Consider the following 20,973-nt stretch of genomic DNA (forward strand, 5'->3'; position numbering starts at 1 on the left):
AGGGTGTGTATCCCTTTTTGTGTGTGTGTGTTTTGAGTTACTCATACGGGCTTGCAAAAGCTTACCGAGTTTGTTGTGTGGCAACCCGGTGCACCATTCAAACGGTGTAGGGGTTATTGTTGCAGGTCAGGATAATCGTGGCTGATGCTGAGGTAGTGTGCTTGCAGCTTAACGGTAGGAAGCCATTTATGTGACTTTACTGTTATTAAGACTTCCGCTTGTAGTGAGCTCTGAGGAGCATTTACGTTTATTTTGTTGTTGATAATTCAATTCGTAAGCTTGTGTAATATATAACTCTGTGGAGAGTGAGTGTATATTAACTTTGAGGGTTCAGAGCATCAGTACGTACTTGGTTTAAAAGGAAAAAGTTTTCAGGTATTTTGTATTGATGACTGAACGTTCACGCATGTATAATTATGAGATTATATATAGATTTTTATTTGTGTTTAAAAATCAGGGGCGTGACACAAAATTAGGCCATGTCCTTCGAGACTAGAAGAGGCGATCTATGTTCTTCATCAGATCCGTCCACCGCGGCTAATCGACGGACTCCATCCCCCAGTTAAGGTCGCCGTTCTCGGTTTTCTCCATCATCTCCACAAGGTGTTCTTTTTCATTGTATGTAATATTCTATTCGATTTGGGTAGGGTAGGGTGTTAGACTAATAGTTCAATTTTATCTCTTTTTAGGTTGAGATCAGATTGGGTTTATATTAGATATGATTATGATTATGGTTTATGATTTTTGAACTATGTATTGCAGGCTATGGAATCTTAGATCTGGAGGGGATGAGATGAAGCTTGAATATTTTCTTTTTCGATGCGATCTAGGAACCGAGAAGTTGTGTTTAAAGCTTTGATATTTTCATGTTGCTATTAATTTTTTTTTCTTATGAATTTTGGCACTCTTGATTATAGCAAACCCAGTTCAATATGTTTGTTGAGATTAGTACTAAGCTTCAGAGTTTGATTTTGGATTGTTTGCTGAGATTAGTGTATTTGTTTTTCTTTTCTTTTCTTTTCTTTTGGTTAACAGTATGTACTATGTATAATTAGATCAACCCTGGAAAAGAAAGTTTACAACCGCTCCTTCATGCGGTTCAAGTTGTGATCTTGAACTTGAAGCCCAAAAAATGAGTTTTATGTACATCAGATATAATGATAAAAATTGGAATTGGTTAAGAATATGAATTAAAAAAAGAATACGAATTAAAAATATGAGAGATTCTAAAAAAAAAAAAGAATTAAAAATATGAGAGTGAAGGGCTCATAAAAACATTCAATTGCAAAAAGAAAAAGCCCATCTAAAACAGACACCGAATCGGGTTGAATTGAAAATTTGGTAACCTGAAGTTTTCAGCCCAGCCCATTCTCTCTCGGTTCTCGGTCCAGATTTTGGCCCAACCGATAAGTCCAGGTCGGACTCAGTTTTGGCCCAAAACCAAGCCTGCCCGACCCACGCCCACCCCTACAAACAGCTAGTAAGAAAGTTGGCATGCTTTATATGAAGCATGGACCAAGCCACCAACCGTACTCCTAATAACCATCATAAGACAAACAAAGTCATTAATACAAGAAGACCTTACTCCTAATAACCGTCATAAGACAAACGAAGTCATTAATACATGAAGATTATGCATGACTTCACACGATTACCTAAAGCTAGTTTTAATCAATGTTTTAAAAATCGCTGTGTGGTAGGTGAGCGGTGGGGAGAGTCCTAGGTCTTAATTGCTTAGGCGAGATTAGGTTAGCGCCTAGGTAGATATCTTTTTTATTTTTATTTTATTATATAACATATAAATAAGTGTTTAATTAAAAGAAAACAGTTAGCAATAATTGATGAAATCAAGGGGAAATAGTTAAGTATATAAGAGCATTTTTAGCAAACTCTCTATTTTGCTCCATAGCTATTTTGGAGAGCATGTTTAGCTTTTTATCTATTTTAGCAGTTACACCAGACTCCTAAGTGGCTATTTATTATAACTTTTAGCTATCTCGCTCCTAAATATAAAGAGCAGGATGAGGCTCTCTATAATTTAAAAAAAAATCATTTTAAGTTATTTTAAGTAATTTAATTATAAATACATTTAAACTATTTAATTTCATTTAAAAAAAAATATAAATTCAAAACTAGCTAAAATAGAGAGCATTGATGCAGACGTAATTCTAAAGTGGTTAGCTAAAATAACTTTCTAGCTAAAATTTGACTAAAAAATAGTTAGCATTGCTAAAGATATTCTAAGGATCCTTACAAATGAAAATTTTGATTTTAAGAATTTGATCCCAAAACCATAAAATATATATATATATATATATATATATATATATATATATATATTTTGAACATTGTACTTAACCCCGAAATGCATAGGCGCCACCTCGACTAGTTGAGATAGCTGGCTACCTTCTAGTGCCTAGATAGGATCTATGTAGCCGCCCAGGGAGATTTTTGGAATATTGCGCTTAATTGGACAACTGACTTTCTTGTAATCAAGATTTATTTGAAAGAAAAAAATCAGACACTCCCCATTTAATTACCACGTGGGTTTTATTGTATGAATGAGATCGTAATATATATTTGGTGAGTCAAAAAGCCTAGTTATCATAGTCATAAGCTAATTTTGACCTTGCTTAAGCATTGATATATAGGGCGGCCAACTAATAATTGTGTTAGTGTTTATAGCGTGTGGCCTTTATCAGATCCTATCCGAAAAAAAATATATATGAAAGAATTCCAAACAAACTATTGTGTTTGTTCTTGGCGATGGATTTGCACTGAGATTCGCAGTACGTAGATAGACCTCTATACCGATCTTAACTAATCAGACTCGATCAAAGGCCTTCGTCGAGTCTAGCCTGAATAAGCACCGGCCGATAGGCAAATGAAACTCCTTGGAAAACATTAGCGCACGCCTCTACAGCTTCAGAATAAGTTTGAGGTGACAAGGAGGTACTCAGACTAAGAGATAACGACTTGAAAAGAACAAACACGAAAATGAAATTTCCAACCATGACATTTCCGACAACTTTCCGATGACGACTTTTCGTAGGAAATAGGTATTTCCGACAAAAATGACCTATTTCCGACCTTTTTTCGTCGTTGGAAATTACCGTCTGTGTTGTAGTGAAAGGCACTAGATCGAGATCAAAGGAGAAACATGATCTTGCAACGGAGAAGTTTCAGCACCGGATCGGTTGAGATATGTGCCATGATTGGCGAATAGCTATTGCTTGTCACTTAAGCAAAATAAAACCCTTAATTTTTGGTAAAAAAGAAAGCTGTATTCCTGATTATTCAAAATTGAATCGAAATATGGCTGCCACCCAAAAAACACCGGCTAGTATTGTTTTTAACAAAGGTTTTTTGCTTTTAAACTATAGTGTTAATTGCAAAAGTACAAAGGGGACAAGCCGATTCTACACATATTTCAAAGTTAAGAAATTCACACTTAAGAAAACTATTGGCCTCGTTTGGTTCGCGGAAAGTAAGTATCAGGAAAAGAAAGTTGTTCATTTCCTGCGTTTGGAATGCAAAAAGAAAGGAAATTCCTGAAGCAAAGGAAAATAGGGGTGAAAGTGGTTCCTTCCATACTCCAAAGGAATCACTTTCTCCTCTTTTTTCCTTGCATTTATTACTTACAACATATTATTTTATTGCATTAAGTAAAAACATTTTAACAACTTTCAGAATAACTTTCCTTATGTTACCAAACATTGGAATGGAAAGTTCTTCGAAAATTTCATTTCCCTTCCCATGGGAAAGACAAAGGAATTACTTTCATTTCCGCAAACCAAACGAACCTTAAATGTTTAATAAATGAGTTATCACTACAAGAAAAATGGTCTACCACAACATGATATTTACGACATTCTATATATGCTTGTTGTCATCTACAATCTTCTACAACAGGCATAGAATGTGCGTTGTATTAAATTATTTACCACCACATGAGTCATTTGCATGTTGTTAATTTAGTATTGACAACTCACTTTGCACGTTGTTCTCTATAAGTTGTCAATTGAGACATCAACAGCAATCGCGCGCGTTTCAACAACATGCGTCGAATGTGTCGAAAGTGATTGACAACAGAAATTGCATGTTGTACAATATATTTTTTCTTGTATTGTTAAATTAACAAAAATTATAAATAGATTGAGCTCGTGTATACAACAATAAACATACATACTTTCACCAAAAGGAAAAAGAATTTGTGGCCTCAATCTGATGTGTGATGTCATGTCAAGCAGCGCATCACCTATTTGCCACATCATGCCACAGAATTCTTAAGATAGTCTTTTTTATCTAAGTAAAATAATTTAGAGCAATCAGATTTTAGACAGATAAAATGATATATTTTTTTCAAAAATTATATCGTATGATGTGACAAATAGGTGATGCACATGCATGACATGACATGCTACATCAGATTGATGCCACAATTTTAGGCCTCATTCGAGACCAACAATTATTATTTCTTTTATAACTAAAATAAAGAATCAAGTGATATTAGTCCTTCATTAATAGCATTTTTCGCGCGAGGTGCTTATTGTTTTTAAGGGGAGAAGACAACTACACCCTAAATCCACCGCTCTTCCCTCCACTTTATATTGCTCTGTAATTAAGAAAGTTGGTCTTAGAGGTTAAATCATATGCTAATTTGTGTTACTATTTCTTGCGTGTGTGCAGGAGCCCCTTTCGTGGATTGGATTTCACTTGACTGTCTACGGCTCCATTGCGTGTGTGTGTGTGTGGGGGGGGGGGGGGGGGTGGGGGGAGGATTGCGTTTAATCAAGTACTATTCGAGGGTTTACTCTCCCAAAATATAAAAACGTAGCATTTATGAGGCCTTGGTTTTAAGGGATCAGATACAATTTTGGAGAAACATAAATATTTTTTGATGAGGTGGTAATTAACTCATATCGGTTACGAGTTAGTAAAATATCATCCCAGTTAGTATTCTAATCGAGGTCCACGAGGGTATCTCAGTAAAATTAGACTAATCATCAAAATGGGCATGAACTTGAAGACCCCTCAAATTTGCTGACCACAATGTATTGGAAGTTGGGACTCGAACGCTAGACATGAGGTACTACTAGCATAAGCCTTATATGATACTAATTTTTTTTTTGTTTTGTTTTTTTACTTCCAACAATTCAAAAAAAAGGTATCTAAAACTCATTAGGTATAATGCAGTAATGGAATAAAAAAAAAGTATTCCTTATAGCATCTTAACAGGTTCCGCTAACCAAAAACCACGCTTAGGATTTCAGTATCTCCCTTTTTTCTATTTTCTTATTCTAAGTTAAGACTCTCCTCATTTACTTATTTATTTTCTTAAGAATTTTTTGTTTGTTTGTATTCCAATCAAAATATGAAATATTTTATTTTATTATCAGTAGCCCTATTTTCATTTATACTGTATTTTATTTGTGTTATATTTTTTTTCTTTGAAGTGAATTATTTCTTTTTTATTCAACTAAGACCTTTCAGTATTTCCATTCTTGCCGTTTGACCAATATTACCACACCAGGTGATTGGGTAAGAATCATTTTTGTAATTAATCAGAGGTTGAAATTTAGCTCAGCTAAAATGTTTGCGATTTAGTTGCACATCAATAGGTTTAAATTATGATGAAGTATGTCTTGATTTTGTTAACTAATATGAAGTTATTTGCGGCAAAGATCATCATCATTTAGCCAAAAGATGATCACATTTATGAGAAAAGTTTGACCTTTGATTATCATCCTAAATCATCAATTGTATGACATACGAAGCTGAATGAATAACTCGATCTCAATTAGGCTGTATATGGTAGCACGAACTGTACACCTGAAATTGAAATGATATAGCATTTAACGTAACTAACCAGAAGACACTAAATTTTCCGATTGTGAAGTAGCGAAGCTCTCTCTAGAAGACTGTGCAATAATGTAGTATACGCCTTTTATCACAGAAGAGTAAAATATAGTATATAATGTACCTAACTACCTCCACAAAAATATAGTATTTAATGTACCTAAATTCCATAGTGTGATATGGCTAAACAAATCATGAAGCTGCATGGAGCCATGCATGAACACGTACACCTTTTGAACTGATGACAGCACAATGCGTTAATACTTGATACCCAAGTTTTCCAAATGTTTTTCTTAAAAATTATTAACCAAGTGGTCCTACGGCGGCTGAGCTGAATAAATTTTGTCATGGCAATGAGGTCCAACTTAATTATAAGCCTGACCAGGTTCACAAGCTTCTGAAAAGCCTTAAATACTAGTTGGTGAGTGGAGAAGTGCATTTGTAACACTCTGCAACTCTTTCCCTTCACCCAAGAAACAGGGAAAGCCATATCCATGGAGTCTTCTTCTCCAGCTAGTTTTCCCAGATGGGCACCAAGTCCAAGCTCCTCAACAGTACTATTATCACCTGCGGAAGACCCCAGGTTTGAGGCAAGTGCTGATCATAATGATCATGATTCTGTAGAAGATGGCATATCCTCATTATCTTCTAGTATGGACAGGATTTTCCCATTTAGCGTTGAAGTCAATGGCACTACTACTGCTGCCGCCGCCGCCGCTGCTTCTGTGGTTAAAAAGTCACTAGATGATCAAAGTGCTTATGTTAGAAGCAGAAGTGGTGCTTATGTTAGAAGCAGAAGTGGTACTATGCTTGTTCCTTTGACATGGGAGGACCTGTGGGTTGGAGTAGGTGATGGGAAAGGTGGGCAGAGAATGATTTTGCAGGGGCTTACTGGGTTTGCTCAACCTGGTCAGGTTTTGGCTATTATGGGCCCTTCTGGCTGTGGCAAATCTACCCTTTTGGATGCTTTAGCAGGTACTTGATTTTTGTCTTCTTGGTACTTGCTGTTCAATTTTGTGAATTGAATATAATTCCTGTTAAACATTCCCAAATCATATTCTTGCAATATATTAATACAGGTAAATATGCAATCCTGGTGAATATATATGCAATCCTAGCTGGTTTGAATGATTTGATAAAGTCAATTACTTGGCAGAGCCCTTTTAAATTCTTCTTCAATTCTAGAATATTATGAAATTAAGGGCCCATTTGAGATTTCTTTATGAGTTTACGTAATGGTTTTTGTTCAGTAGCAGCTTTTCTTCTAAAAAAACTTTTTGGTAGCACATTTTTAATTTCAAATTCAAAAGCCTACTGCTTCCTGTCAAAGCACTTGGAAGTACTTTCTAAGGAAGCACTTAATTGTGCTACTTCAGAAAGCACTATAAAACGCTTTCAGCAATTGGAAAGCAAATAATGTCAAATGAACTCCAACCATGATGCTAGTCAGGGCATCTTGAATAGGTGTTGGTGTTGTGATGATATGTACACTAAAGGGTGAGGAACAGGAATAGGGTAGGTTCCAGCTTAAGTATTCATCCATAAATCTATAGGTGTATCTACTATTATGTTCTCATCGATTTAAGTAACAACAACAAACTAAAGAAACCTCAAACTAATGCAGGAAGGCTAAATTCAAACACACAGCAGAGAGGGAAGATCCTGATCAATGGCCGCAAAGAAAAACTTGTTTGCGGAACCTCGGTAAGAAAATTGAATGAAACCTTGACTTGACACCACAAATTCCCACAATCACATTGTCATCTGAATTGTGAAATGGGGTAACGTCACTCAACTGGTCAGTTTGAGACCTTTTGAAACTTGGTTTTTCATGCCTTGGCAATTTCAAAGTTATATATATATATATATATATATATATATATATATATATATATATATATATATATATATACACACACAGATTCTATCCAGAGCGGAGTTCCGCTTTGAAATTAAGGAGTGAACTTCGAGTTTTTGGTCACTTTTAGATCGCATATCCACATCTCGACCGTTCAGTTTTTAGGTTCTAGTGTATAGATCATCTCTGCAAATTTTCAGCCAAATTGATGATCGTTAAGGCATTGATAACTGCCTTAAAGCTAGTACGGTTCAGGTTGACAGATTCAGTTCGTCAGTTGGTTTAAACAAGTTGGATACTTTAACGATCATCAATTTTGCTGAAAATTTGCAGAGATGATCTATACACTAGAACCTAAAAACTGAACGGTCGAGATGTGGATATGCAACCTAAAAGTGACCCAAAACTCGAAGTTCACTCCGTAATTTCAAAGCGGAACTCCGCTCTGGATAGGATCTGTATATATATATATATATATATACATACATACATACATACATACATACTGATCCTATCCAGAGCGGAACTCCGCTTTGAAATTAACTTGTGAAGTTCAATCTATATATATAAGAAATAATATTCGATGCTCTCCTTAACTTAGAGAATTCAATTATAGTTCTCATGTCTATCTTCTCATTTGGTATATATAGGCATATGTGACACAAGATGACACACTAATGACAACCTTAACAGTAAGGGAAGCTGTGTATTACTCGGCGCAGCTCCAACTGCCTAACTCCATGTCGAAAGCAGAAAAGAAGGAAAGAGCAGAGACGACAATAAGGGAGATGGGCCTGCAAGACTCCATGAACACAAGAATAGGAGGTTGGAGCAGAAAAGGTCTCAGTGGTGGACAAAAAAGAAGAGTTAGCATCTGCATTGAAATCTTGACTCGTCCCAAGCTTCTCTTCCTTGATGAGCCTACTAGTGGGCTAGACAGTGCTGCTTCTTACCACGTCATGAAACGCATTGTGAAGCTGGCTCACCGGGATGGAAGGACAGTAATTGCATCAATTCATCAACCTAGCAGTGAAGTTTTTGAGCTTTTCCAAAACCTCTGCCTTCTTTCCTCTGGCAGAACAGTCTATTTTGGCCCTGCTTCAAAGGCAGAACAGGTATTATTTTCATTCTTCAATGAATGTGAATTCATGATCATTCTAACTTTCATTAGCATACAGTTGACTTTCTAGAACGAAATAAACAATATATATAACCTATCTGGTGCAGTTCTTTGCTTCAAATGGCTTCCCATGTCCAACTATGACAAACCCATCGGATCATTACCTTAGAACAATTAACAAGGACTTTGATGTTGTAAGTCTTCTTATAAATAACTAACTATATTAAAATCACCTTTTAAGTTGTTGCTAGAAAATATAGCTTGATTATGCAATAGTGAAAAGTCAACTTGCGTACTGAAATTAGGACATCGAACAAGGACATGATGGCAAAACAAGCACTGAGGAAGCAATTAATATTCTCATAAGATCATACGAGTCTTCAAATACTTTAAAGCAAGTTCACCTCAGGGTAAATGAGATTTGCCAACAGGTTAGTTACTCTTTGGAATGATCCATAATCAATTTCAGCATTAGTAGGTATCCAGGACAGAAAACAAGAAAGGCTAATGAGTACCCAACTCTTTTTACTGTAATGTAGAGAGGTGGAGCTCTGGAGAAGGGAAGCCATGCCAACTTCATAACTCAATGCCTGGTTTTGACAAGGAGATCATTTGTGAACATGTATCGCGATCTAGGCTACTACTGGCTTCGACTTGCAATTTACATTGCCCTGTGCTTATGTGTAGGGACTATTTTTCATGACATCGGCTCCACTTTTGGGTCAATACAGGTAAGTTGGTGAAATTATCAGTGAGATATTTGTCTGCTAATGTTATATTACATTAGCCAATATATAATACGGTAACTTCAAAATGAATGCAATTTTTCAGGCTAGAGGATCAATGCTCATGTTTGTTGCATCATTCTTGACTTTCATGGCAATTGGTGGATTCCCTTCTTTTGTTGAAGACATGAAGGTTAGTAAGCATTTTTGGTCACTGCATATATATTTTGTTGATGATTTTGACCCTTTTTTGTCTGTCACAAACCAGATCTTCGGGCGGGAAAGATTAAACGGGCACTATGGCGTTGCTGCATATGTGGTTGGAAACACACTTTCCTCCATTCCATATTTGCTAATGGTATCCTTAATTCCTGGAGCAATTGCCTATTACCTTGTTGGCCTTCAGAAGAGCTTTGACCACTTCGCCTATTTTGCATTGGTTCTATTTGTGTGTCTGATGTTGGTTGAGAGCCTGATGATGATTGTAGCAAGCATTGTGCCAGATTTCCTCATGGGGATCATCACAGGTGCTGGGATTCAAGGAATAATGATGTTGAATGGAGGTTTCTTCCGTTTGCCAGACGATCTTCCGAAGCCCTTTTGGAGATACCCAATGTACTACATTGCATTCCACAAGTATGCAAATCAAGGATTCTACAAGAATGAGTTTGAAGGACGAACATTCCCCAATAACCAAGCAGGAGGGCCACCCACCATTACAGGTGAAGAAATATTGAAGAGTACTTGGCAAGTGGAGATGGGCTATTCTAAGTGGGTTGATCTTGCCATTTTGTTGGGAATGGTAATTGTTTACAGGCTGATGTTTTTGGGAATAATAAAGATAAGTGAAAAGGTTGTGCCAATGATCAAAGCTCTTCTTGTTGGTGTTCCCAAACACTGAACAGTTCACAGATAACCAATCCACCTAGCCCTCAGTGTAAGCAAAACTATAGTTGTATGTACTAATGTAGTATGTAAGTAGAATACACGCCCGTATTCTACTACGGTTGAAAACTTGAAATGACTTGGACCAAAAAGAAAGAGAGGAAGGAATGCTAGCAACCTTCCCCTCCAACCTTTCCCTTTCTACCTTCCCCACTTATCTTGTGCCATGTGGATTCATTTATGATTATAATATATGTATTTACTACCTTGAAAAAATAACTAATTTCATTCCATGTTTTGCCCTTATTTATATTTGACCTTATTAAATGCTCTCTATTAATATGAAAAAAAAACTCTTGACTCTTTTGTTTTTCTAACTTTTTTTCATTTTTTATATTATCTAAGTTTTTCAACGAAAAATTTTCTTTTATTTATTTGGTCATGTTCCATAATACTGAGTTTTTTTTTTGACATCTTTTTTAATATAAAACCCACAAAAAAAAAAAAAAAACAAAAAACAAAATGGTAAAACTCACTGACATGGCAGCTGCAAACCTTTTTTCTTTTTTCCCTTCTCGTTAGAACACATGTTAGATTAGATGATTATATAATTTTTTTTTTTTAACATTCTCTTTGATATATGTATATAAGTAAAGCAAACGTTTGGCCAATTTTTTGGTTTCAATTCTATATTTTTTTTGGGAAAAATTTGAAGTATGTATGTTCTTAAATATATATATATATATATATATATATGTACGTATTTCTTATGTAAATACATATGTAAGCCCACAAAAGTAATATAATTGCAAATAAAAAGGATTCACAAAAACAAAAAAATAAAAAAAGTTGAGAAACTAAAATTAATTACTTAATTAAATGCATGTGAAATTAAAATAAGGGTAAACAAGGGAAGTGAGAATTTGTCTCTTAATTGTATTAATTATTTGAATTTTTTAGATAGTGGAATACACGTGGCATACAATGAATGGGGAAGGTAGAAAGGGAAAGGTTGGAGGGGAAGGTTGCTAGCATTCCTTACTATTGTGCCATGTGGATTCATTTATGATTACAATATATGTATTTACTACCTTGAAAAAATAACTAATTTCATTCCATGTTTTGCCCTTATTTATATTTGACCTTATTAAATGCTCTCTATTAATATGAAAAAAAAAAAAAAACTCTTGACTCTTTTGTTTTTCTAACTTTTTTTCATTTTTTATATTATCTAAGTTTTTCAACGAAAATTTTTCTTTTATTTATTTGGTCATGTTCCATAATACTGAGTCTTTTTTTGACATCTTTTTTAATATAAAACCCACAAAAAAAAAAAACAAAAAACAAAATGGTAAAACTCACTGACATGGCAGCTGCAAACCTTTTTTCTTTTTTCCCTTCTCGTTAGAACACATGTTAGATTAGATGATTATATAATTTTTTTTTTAACATTCTTTTTGATATATGTATATAAGTAAAGCAAACGTTTGGCCAATTTTTTGGTTTCAATTCTATATTTTTTTGGGAAAAATTTGAAGTATGTATGTTCTTAAATATATATATATATATATATATACGTACGTATTTCTTATGTAAATACGTATGTAAGCCCACAAAAGTAATATAATTGCAAATAAAAAGGATTCACAAAAAGAAAAAATAAAAAAAGTTGAGAAACTAAAATTAATTACTTAATTAAATGCATGTGAAATTAAAATAAGGGTAAACAAGGGAAGTGAGAATTTGTCTTTTAATTGTATTAATTATTTGAATTTTTTAGATAGTGGAATACACGTGGCATACAATGAATGGGGAAGGTAAAAAAGGAAAGGTTGGAGGGGAAGGTTGCTAGCATTCCTTAAAGAAATATGTGTATAAAATGACTTGCTTTCATAATGGACAGTTTTAAAGGACTGTGAGGGATAAATGCATCTCAACTATATGTATTAAATTTAAGAGCTGTAATGAAAGTTTATAGTTATAGTTAAATAAATGACTTGGGCTCCTAAATGAGTTTTATGTGCCAACGTGGAAGTCAAAAATGAAATGGAAGCCCATTATGTCATGTCTTGTGTTGTGTGATATAGTTTTTTTTTTTTTTAATTTTTTTAATTTTTTTTAAAATTTTTTTTAAAATTTTATTTTATTTCATAAGTGATTTTTCAGATTATATGCTTTTGAAAAAGAAGGTTCTTTATACTTTTTGAGGGGATTAGCGGATGGTGGTTTCCTGCCACAATATTGTGAACGAATAAAAAACATCATTTTTCATGTACACTCACATCTTTAGAGATTTTTCAAATTATATACTTTTGAAAAAGAAGGTTCTTTATACTTTTCAAGGGGATTAGCGGAGGTGGTTTCCTGCCACAATATTATGGATGAATAATATTTGGATCAAATAACTTTGAGATTCGGATTTCCTACCAGAAGAGGCGAATAGCTTTTGGATTTCTAATTGCCAACGAGAAGAGGTGAATCATCGTTCAATCAACATCACCCTAGCCTTTTTAGCTCTACAACCATGCAAGTAGGTTTTTATAAATCTTGAATCTTATATCTACATGCTTATTAAACCATGATTGTATGTAAAAATGCTCCATGATGCATGAACCCTAAATTCTGATTGTTTTATTTGGAATATATGTATTTGTTCATGTTTTTGGATTTGATTGACCTATATCATGCAAGTAGGTTTTTATAAATCTTGAATCTTATATCTACATGCTTATTAAACCATGATTGTATGTAAAAATCCTCCATGATGCATGAACTCTAAATTATGATTGTTTTATTTGGAATATATGTATTTGTTCATGTTTTTGGATTTGATTGACATATATCATGGCACGTTGACATATATCAAAGCTATTTAATATTAGTACAATGCCAGAAGCATTTATGGTAAGACTAGCAACCGCTCAGCCACACCAGAGTCCAGCGGACGCAAGGGTGGAGTATCTTGACAAGCCTAGCATCACAAAAACCCTAGCAGAAATCTTCAACATTGAGGTCAATCCTGGTTGGATGAAAGAGATCATCGAATACAAGCGCAATGGAACATTGCCAGAAGACAAGGTCGAAGCCCGACAGCTCAAGCGGAGAGCAACCTGCTACAACATCCAAAATGGCAAGCTTTACCACCAGGGGTTGACCCACCCCAACCTCTGGTGTCTAACCCCAGAGGAGGGAAAGGTCGTGCTGACTAGGATACACGGCCGAGAATGTGGCAACCACTCGGGCGCTAGGTCCTTAGCCAACTGCACAATGCGACAAGGCTACTTTTGGCCCACACTCGGCGACGACGCCAGGAGGATATCAAAATCTTGCCACAAATGTCAACAATATGCTGATCTCCCACACGCCCCAACGGAACCACTGTCGATCATCATTGGCCCATGGATCCTTGACTTGATAGGCAAATTCCAAACCGCCAAAGGCCAATTCAAATATATCATTGTTGCCATTGACTACAATAGCAAGTGGATCGAGGCAGAACCACTAACGGCCATAACCACCGCCAAGGTAACTCACTTCCTCTGGAACAACATCTACTGCCGCTATGGTGTCCCCCACACCATCATCACAGATAACGACACGCAGTTCAACAGCAAAGAACTCATATCTTTCACCGGTAACTTGGGCACCAAGATGAGTTTTGCATCTGTCGTTCACCCCCAAACCAACGGCCAGGTCGAAGCAGCAAATAAAATAATCAAGAAACTGCTAAAAAAGAAGCTCAACGACGCTAAGGGATTATAAGCCAAAAAACTGCCGGAAGTGCTATGGGCCATCAGAACTGTTAACGTTAGTGATCCGTGGGATCTCTAGTTAGCTTTAGAGAGAGAGAGAGAGAGAGAGAGAGAGAGAGAGAGAGAGAGAGAGAGAGAGAGAGAGAGAGAGAGTGACACAAGATGTATAGTGGTAAGGCGGGAAACTACGTCCACTTGAATGTTACACTAGTGTGTTGAGCCTTGCGGCCTAACAAGATTACAAGATATGTAATGGTCCCTTGAGTAAGTGGGAAGGAGTCTCCTTTTATAGGGGAAGGAGGCTCCCTCATTTACATTTTCTTAGATGTGGGACTCAAAGTTACTATTCTAGTCTAGAGAAGCATATTGTGGAGGCAACTTGGCAAGGCCGGGAAGGTGGCTTCCCGGCGACGGATTTGTGACTTCCGGATACCGTAGCGTAGCTTGAACATAGGGCTACAAGATGCAAGTAGCGGTTGGATCCCATGAGGGTGTTGTTTATGCTTGGTGAGGTAGCAAACTAGCCTTGCTAGTAGAGGTATCTACAAGTCCCCTAAGTCCCCGAGTAAGAGGAGCTTCTTGGTTGGGGAGTTATAATCATGAAGTCATCAAGCATAAACAATGTCCGAGAGGCGCCTAGCCCCTACAAGTCCCCGAGCTCCGTAAGCAAGAAGGGACTCTTTTAACCTACACAATGAGACAAAAACGCGCATATGTAGAATGCTTGTTGTATTGGTTACCGCTCGTATTAATGGAATGCGAAAAGAATTCGATTTGTAGCGAACAACAAATGGTAGAAGAACTCAATATTCCATTAATGTGTATGAACATGTAAAATATTGGTAGTTGTATATGTGGATCATATCACCATATAACACGCACAATAGATAGTGGCAAGTGTAATGGGTGTCCAAAGTAATTTTGTGGGAGTAGTCCCGGTGACATAGAATGAAGCGTTTGTGAACTTGGAGCTTAAGTAAAGCATGTTGGACATGATCGAGCAAGTTGGGTTGTTCAAGCAAGTTGGGTGTAGTTGAGTGTGTAGGCACTGTGCGATCATGCGGGGCGTGGCCCAAGCGCAAGTCGTGGCCATACTCGATACCCAAGCGAGTCGTAACCCGAACAAGTTGTTTATCCGAGCATGTTTAATTAAGTCGTAAATGTCACAAGCTTCTAGATGCATATCACATGAAAGTGCATTTAAGCATGTATGTGTGTAGCATGTACTTGTAGTAAAGTTGCTACTAACATGTTGTAGGCATGCTTAAGGGTTATAGAGATATGTATAGTCATGGCATCGGTGGTAGCTCAAATTGTAAGAGCGTAAAGATAAGAGGAAGGCACTTATCTTATGCCGATTTGAGGTTCATTGCTTGTGGCGGATAAAGTACTCCGATAATGTACGTCAACTCGTAGTTGCGCTTGAATGCTTGATAGAAATAGTTGAATTTCCTTGCAAAAAAATAGATGAATAGTATGCGGATTTGTAAAATCGACATTAGCAATTTGCATATGTACTTTGATAAGATGAACAAAATACTGTATCAATTTAAGCTAAGTGTAGCATGAATGTGTACATCTACCATATGCGTCTCTAAATTTGGACTTGGCGGAACAACATATAAGATTATGTTTGAAAACACTGTGACCTATAGACTTGTGAAAGTGTGACCTTCGCACAAGAGATGTTAAACAAGTGTGAAGCTTGAATTTACTATTGCATACGTACGTCAAAAACTTTGCTAGCTCTTGCCAGTCATAGCAAGATTGGAACATGAATTTGCTAGTAATTATCACATGATGCATGGCGTTATAATCAGTAAGGGGTTCACATCGGTAAGAGAACTAAGACATGGATGCTTATGTTCATCTTGATAGCCTTATGGATATAAGTAAAGTATAAACATGCTGACAACTTGTCATAGACTTCTTTGCACAGCACATGCAATTATCTATCAGATGCATTAGCTGTGTCATATAAGAAACATACATGTATCACAGCAAACCACATATGTGTCTTGTTTACTTGACACTGATGCCTAACATGATAGCCATGTAATTAATGATTGAGATAAGCAATAGACACATGTCCTCAAACAAACATGGAGTTTTCAGTAAGTCCAGCATGCTAAAAAATTAAAGGCTTGTAGTTTTGAACATGCATGGAACATGCAGCTAATTGTGCATGAGGAGCATATGTGAAGTATAAATATATGTGGTATTTGCACGGGTAGATGAAGTGTCAAGTATATCATGTCATGCTATTTGATAGTGGCATTAAAGCTATGCATTGTGTTGACAAATAATAGTTTAGCTGTGTAGAATAGAGGCTTGTGGTGTTCTCAGCTGTACACATATATTTATCTCGATAAGTGGATAAATGAAGATGGCAAAAGAAGCTTTAGCAGACAAGTGTATACTCAATGCTTATATGTGGCGCTAAGTTAGAGTGCAGCAAGCTGTGTATTCAATTGAAACATGACGAGTAATGTTTCAGCGGCAATCTCCTTTGCAAGTGTACAGTATATAATAATGGAATGCATGTGAGCACGTATATTAGAATAGATGCACAATCATGGTTTAAGCATAAACCCATTTCATATAATCATATATGTCTGCCATCGAGATGCCGAGAGCTTGTTTGAACTTTTAATTAAGCAAGTTTCGAAAACTTATCTTTGCAGTGAGCTAAAGCCCTGATTGTTGGTGGTTTGACCGCTGCAATTAGGTGATGGGGTCAAGAAGAAAACTGGTTGCTGCATCACTATGAGCGGACTGGTATCCATAAGTCGAGGAGGGTGAAGCTCCGTTAGGTAGATTCTGAGAGTGACCGATTGATGATCCTGGAGCGTGAAGCTCCGCCAAGAAAATCTGTCGAGCAGAATGGGTGTCCAGAGTAGTTTCCTAGAGCAGAATGGGTGTCCAGAGGTTGAAATTACGGCATGAAAATTGAAACACCGCTATGGAAAATGAAGCTCCGCTAAGGATTGAAGCTTGGCCAAGAGGATTGAAGAGTATGGCCGGCGGTGGTGCCTCAGCGGAGAAGCTCAGCGAAGTGTCTGAGCAGTGAAATCCAGCGAAGGGGACAAGCGGGACATGGCTGGCGGTGGGCTGTAGCGGTGTGTGTTCAGCGGTGAAGCCCGGTGGTGCAGTTCAGCGGAGGCTGCCCGGTGGTGAAGTTAGGCGGAGGAAGACCAGTTGAGACGCTCAGCGAGCTTGGCCAGTGGTGGAGAGCAGTGATGCTCGGCGGAGCTGTTGTTCAGCGGTGATGCTCGGCGGAGCTGAGCTTTGGTTAGCGGTTGCTCCTAGCGGCGTTGTGGCTGGCGGAGGTTGCTAGCGGAAGAAGCTCGGCGGAGCCTTGGCCAGCGGTGAAGCTCGGCGAAGCGGAGCTTTACTGGCGGTTATGGCTGGCGAAACTGTGTCTAGCTGAGGCTGTTCGGGCCATGGCTAGCGGTGGAGGTGTGCTCGTTGAAGCTAGCTGCTGTGTTTTGCAGGTCTGTTGGTGATTGGCACTTTGGCGGATGGCTCGCTGGCGGAGGGGTCGCTGGAGGTAGGCTCACTAGCTGATGGTGCGCTGGCGGTAGAGGAGCTTTGGTCAGCTGTGAATCCTAGCGGTGAAGCCCAGCAGTGATGTGGCTAGCGGAACTCTGGGCTGGAGACCTGCACGGATAGCTGGGGCTGGTTGATCAACTGAGATGACCTCAAGTTTGGTTTGATCAAATAAAGTGCAGCGGCCGCCGAAGTGCGGGCAGTGAGGGAGGTGAACACCAAAGAGTGGTGATCAACGACGAAGCAGGGTGATTTGAACGCTGATTCTAGGAGAAAGTTTGCCGGTGCCGCTGATGAAGCTTAGCGGAGGAATTTGCCGCTGATGAAGCTTAGCGGATGCCTGGTTGTTGGATGTAATCGAAGAAGAAGGCTGGGTACCAAGAGCAAATTCTTGGGTGTCCAGAGTAAAATAGATTTTTTTTTTTTTGTGGTTCAACGTTGACTGAACTTCATCAGCATTGACCAGCCATTGATCAGCCTCAATGGGCGTTGACCAAGCCTTGAACGTTCCAAATGTTGGTGTTCTGATCAGCTCCTGCCAGCGTTGACCATCCCCTGGGCGTTAACCGGTGTTGACTATCCTTTTAAGATGCAAATTTCTGGTTTTACCGCTGAGGTATTGTTGATCATGTTTTGGCAAAAGTTGCCGCCAAGAAGCACAAATTCAAACATGAACTCACTGGGAACCAATGAAGACTTAAGAATGACTAAAGAGAAATGGGTGACCAATGAATTTGAAATGGCTCAAAGAAGGAGGGAAGAATTTCTTTGAGTTCCGCTAAGCAGACTTAGCTCATGGTAGGTGACGAAGCCTTTGTGTGTTGGCTTCCCACAGACGGCGCCAATGTTAACGTTAGTGATCCGTGGGATCTCTAGTTAGCTTTAGAGAGAGAGAGAGAGAGAGAGAGAGAGAGTGACACAAGATGTATAGTGGTTCATCTCCCGCCTTAGTGGGAAACTACGTCCACTTGAATGTTACACTAGTGTGTTGAGCCTTGCGGCCTAACAAGATTACAAGATATGTAATGGTCCCTTGAGTAAGTGGGAAGGAGTCTCCTTTTATAGGGGAAGGAGGCTCCCTCATTTACATTTTCTTAGATGTGGGACTCAAAGTTACTATTCTAGTCTAGAGAAGCATATTGTGGAGGCAACTTGGCAAGGCCGGGAAGGTGGCTTCCCGGCGACGGATTTGCGACTTCCGGATACCGTAGAGTAGCTTGAACATAGGGCTACAAGATGCAAGTAGCGGTTGGATCCCATGAGGGTGTTGTTTATGCTTGGTGAGGTAGCAAACTAGCCTTGCTAGTAGAGGTATCTACAAGAACCAACCCAACTTCCACCAGTGGTGAAACACCATTCTGCATGATGTTCGGAAGTGAGGCCGTCCTACCTATAGAGGTAACTCAACCCACCGCCACAGTCGAAGGCTATTGCCCCGAGACCAATGGCGAGGGAGTCAACCTCGATAGAGACCTCCTAGAAGAAAAACGACACAATGCCCATTTGCGCAATTTGCAAAACAAGCAGTGGGTATCGCGTTTCTACAACGCCAGGGTCAAGGCCCGGAACCTCCAACTGGGGGACTGGGTAATGAAGGAAGTTATTCCACCGCCAACGGCACTCCGCCCAACTTGGGAGGGTCCATACAAAATTGTGAAAGTTGCTAGCCCTGACACCTTTTACTTGATGGACAAGGATGGCGTCACAACGACCCACCCTTGGAATACCGAACACCTCCGATATTACTACAAGTAGTCTCACCGCTACCCTAGAGCATCTTGGCTTAGCTAAATTTTTGACTCAACATTTAGCTAAGGGAAGCTACCCAACGGGTACAACCCCGCTTTTTGTAAACGCTGACATAGCAGCTATTAATGAAACGAGGAATTATTCAAACCGTTGTCGCCAAGTCCAAACACAAGAATCAACTGGCAACGCCAACAATATTCGGCGGACTATGTCCGCTACGACGTATACTTGGAACAATTTTAATCCCTTTAATGTTTCAGTGAGCCACAAAACAGCAGTTAAAACTCTAGCGGTTCGTAAAAATGCAAACATTGCAATCAGCAAACACATCCACACTTAGCAAAATACCAATTGTATTAGAGGTCGGAACTACCCCCCCAAAAATATTGTTCAATTACAATAAGCCGCAGCGACATATATATATATATATATAAAAGGGGCAAGACAAAGGCCTCAGTGGCAATACTTCAGGTGGGGAAGTCATCTTCATTCCTTAGGGGCTTCAGCGGCTATCTCGCCCTCCGGCAGTTATTGCATGGATTGACGACTCATCTGGTCGGACCCACGGGCGATAGGACTAGGTGTGAAAACGGTACCGTCTTCTCGATTATGGGTAGCCAAAAAGCCAGTGCGGGAGACCTCGGACTGAGTAGAAGGAGGAGTCCGCTGAGAATCTTCCGCCAGATGCATACCACTTTCACTGCTACCCGAGCGGGCACCTTCAACCTCGGCGGGAACCACATCCCTCGCTGGCGGTGCATCCTGACTTGACGGTCCGGCAGGCTGGGATGCCTTGACCCAGTCGATAGCACCCTTCTAATTCAGCAGTTCCACATTGGCCATGGCACCGGCCTTCACCACCTCTGTCATGGCTTTCTTATATTCCGCCGACTGCTTAACTGTTCCACAGCCGCAGAAGCCGTACCCTTTCCCTCCGCCCCCAGACAGCCAATCTCACCCTCTAACCTATTCAACTCAGTAGACTTGGCGGCAGATTCCCGCTGAAGGATCTCAACTTTCTTTACCTTGGCCGCCACCTGATCCTTCAACAGGGCCATGTCTTGCTCTAGCTTGGAGACATGGTCATTCCGCTCCACATCCCGTGCAACGGCCACAGAGAGCTTGCCGCGAGCATCAGCGGCATCACATTCTGCCTTTGTCAGGCGCCGCTCCGTGTCAGCCAAGCTGTCCTTAGTCTCCTCCAGCTCCCTCTGGAGATCCTCCATCTCCTCCCTAAGCTGCCGCTCCACCAGGGGTTGCTTGGAGGCTGCCAAGAACATCTCATGTAGCCCAACGGACAGGTGCCCGAAGGCTGAGCTATAGGATGACTGTTCAATGGAGATCGAGCATACGATCCCCTCCAGCCTGCCGAAACCCAACCGTTGGCAGAGGTCAAAGATGAACTCCCGCTCAGCCTCCGTCAGGAATTCAGCATATGTGGCAAACGAGTCGAGGTCACTAGCTTGCACATCCGGC

At 39.1% G+C, this 20,973-nt stretch overlaps 1 protein-coding gene across 1 annotated transcript; it reads left to right on the plus strand.

The window, feature by feature from the left end:
- Positions 1-6,232: 6,232 nt before the first annotated feature.
- LOC112188692 (ABC transporter G family member 1) lies at positions 6,233-10,740 on the plus strand. The gene is made up of 8 exons (XM_024327862.2): positions 6,233-6,834; positions 7,484-7,563; positions 8,368-8,832; positions 8,945-9,031; positions 9,143-9,268; positions 9,377-9,568; positions 9,669-9,755; positions 9,831-10,740. Exons 1-8 carry the CDS (start codon positions 6,354-6,356, stop codon positions 10,461-10,463), a joined length of 2,151 nt encoding a protein of 716 aa, XP_024183630.1. The 5' UTR covers positions 6,233-6,353; the 3' UTR covers positions 10,464-10,740.
- The last annotated feature ends 10,233 nt before the right edge of the window (positions 10,741-20,973 follow it).

Source organism: Rosa chinensis, chromosome 2 (genome assembly GCF_002994745.2).
Source record: "Rosa chinensis cultivar Old Blush chromosome 2, RchiOBHm-V2, whole genome shotgun sequence".
In the NCBI taxonomy this organism is placed as follows: domain Eukaryota; kingdom Viridiplantae; phylum Streptophyta; class Magnoliopsida; order Rosales; family Rosaceae; genus Rosa; species Rosa chinensis.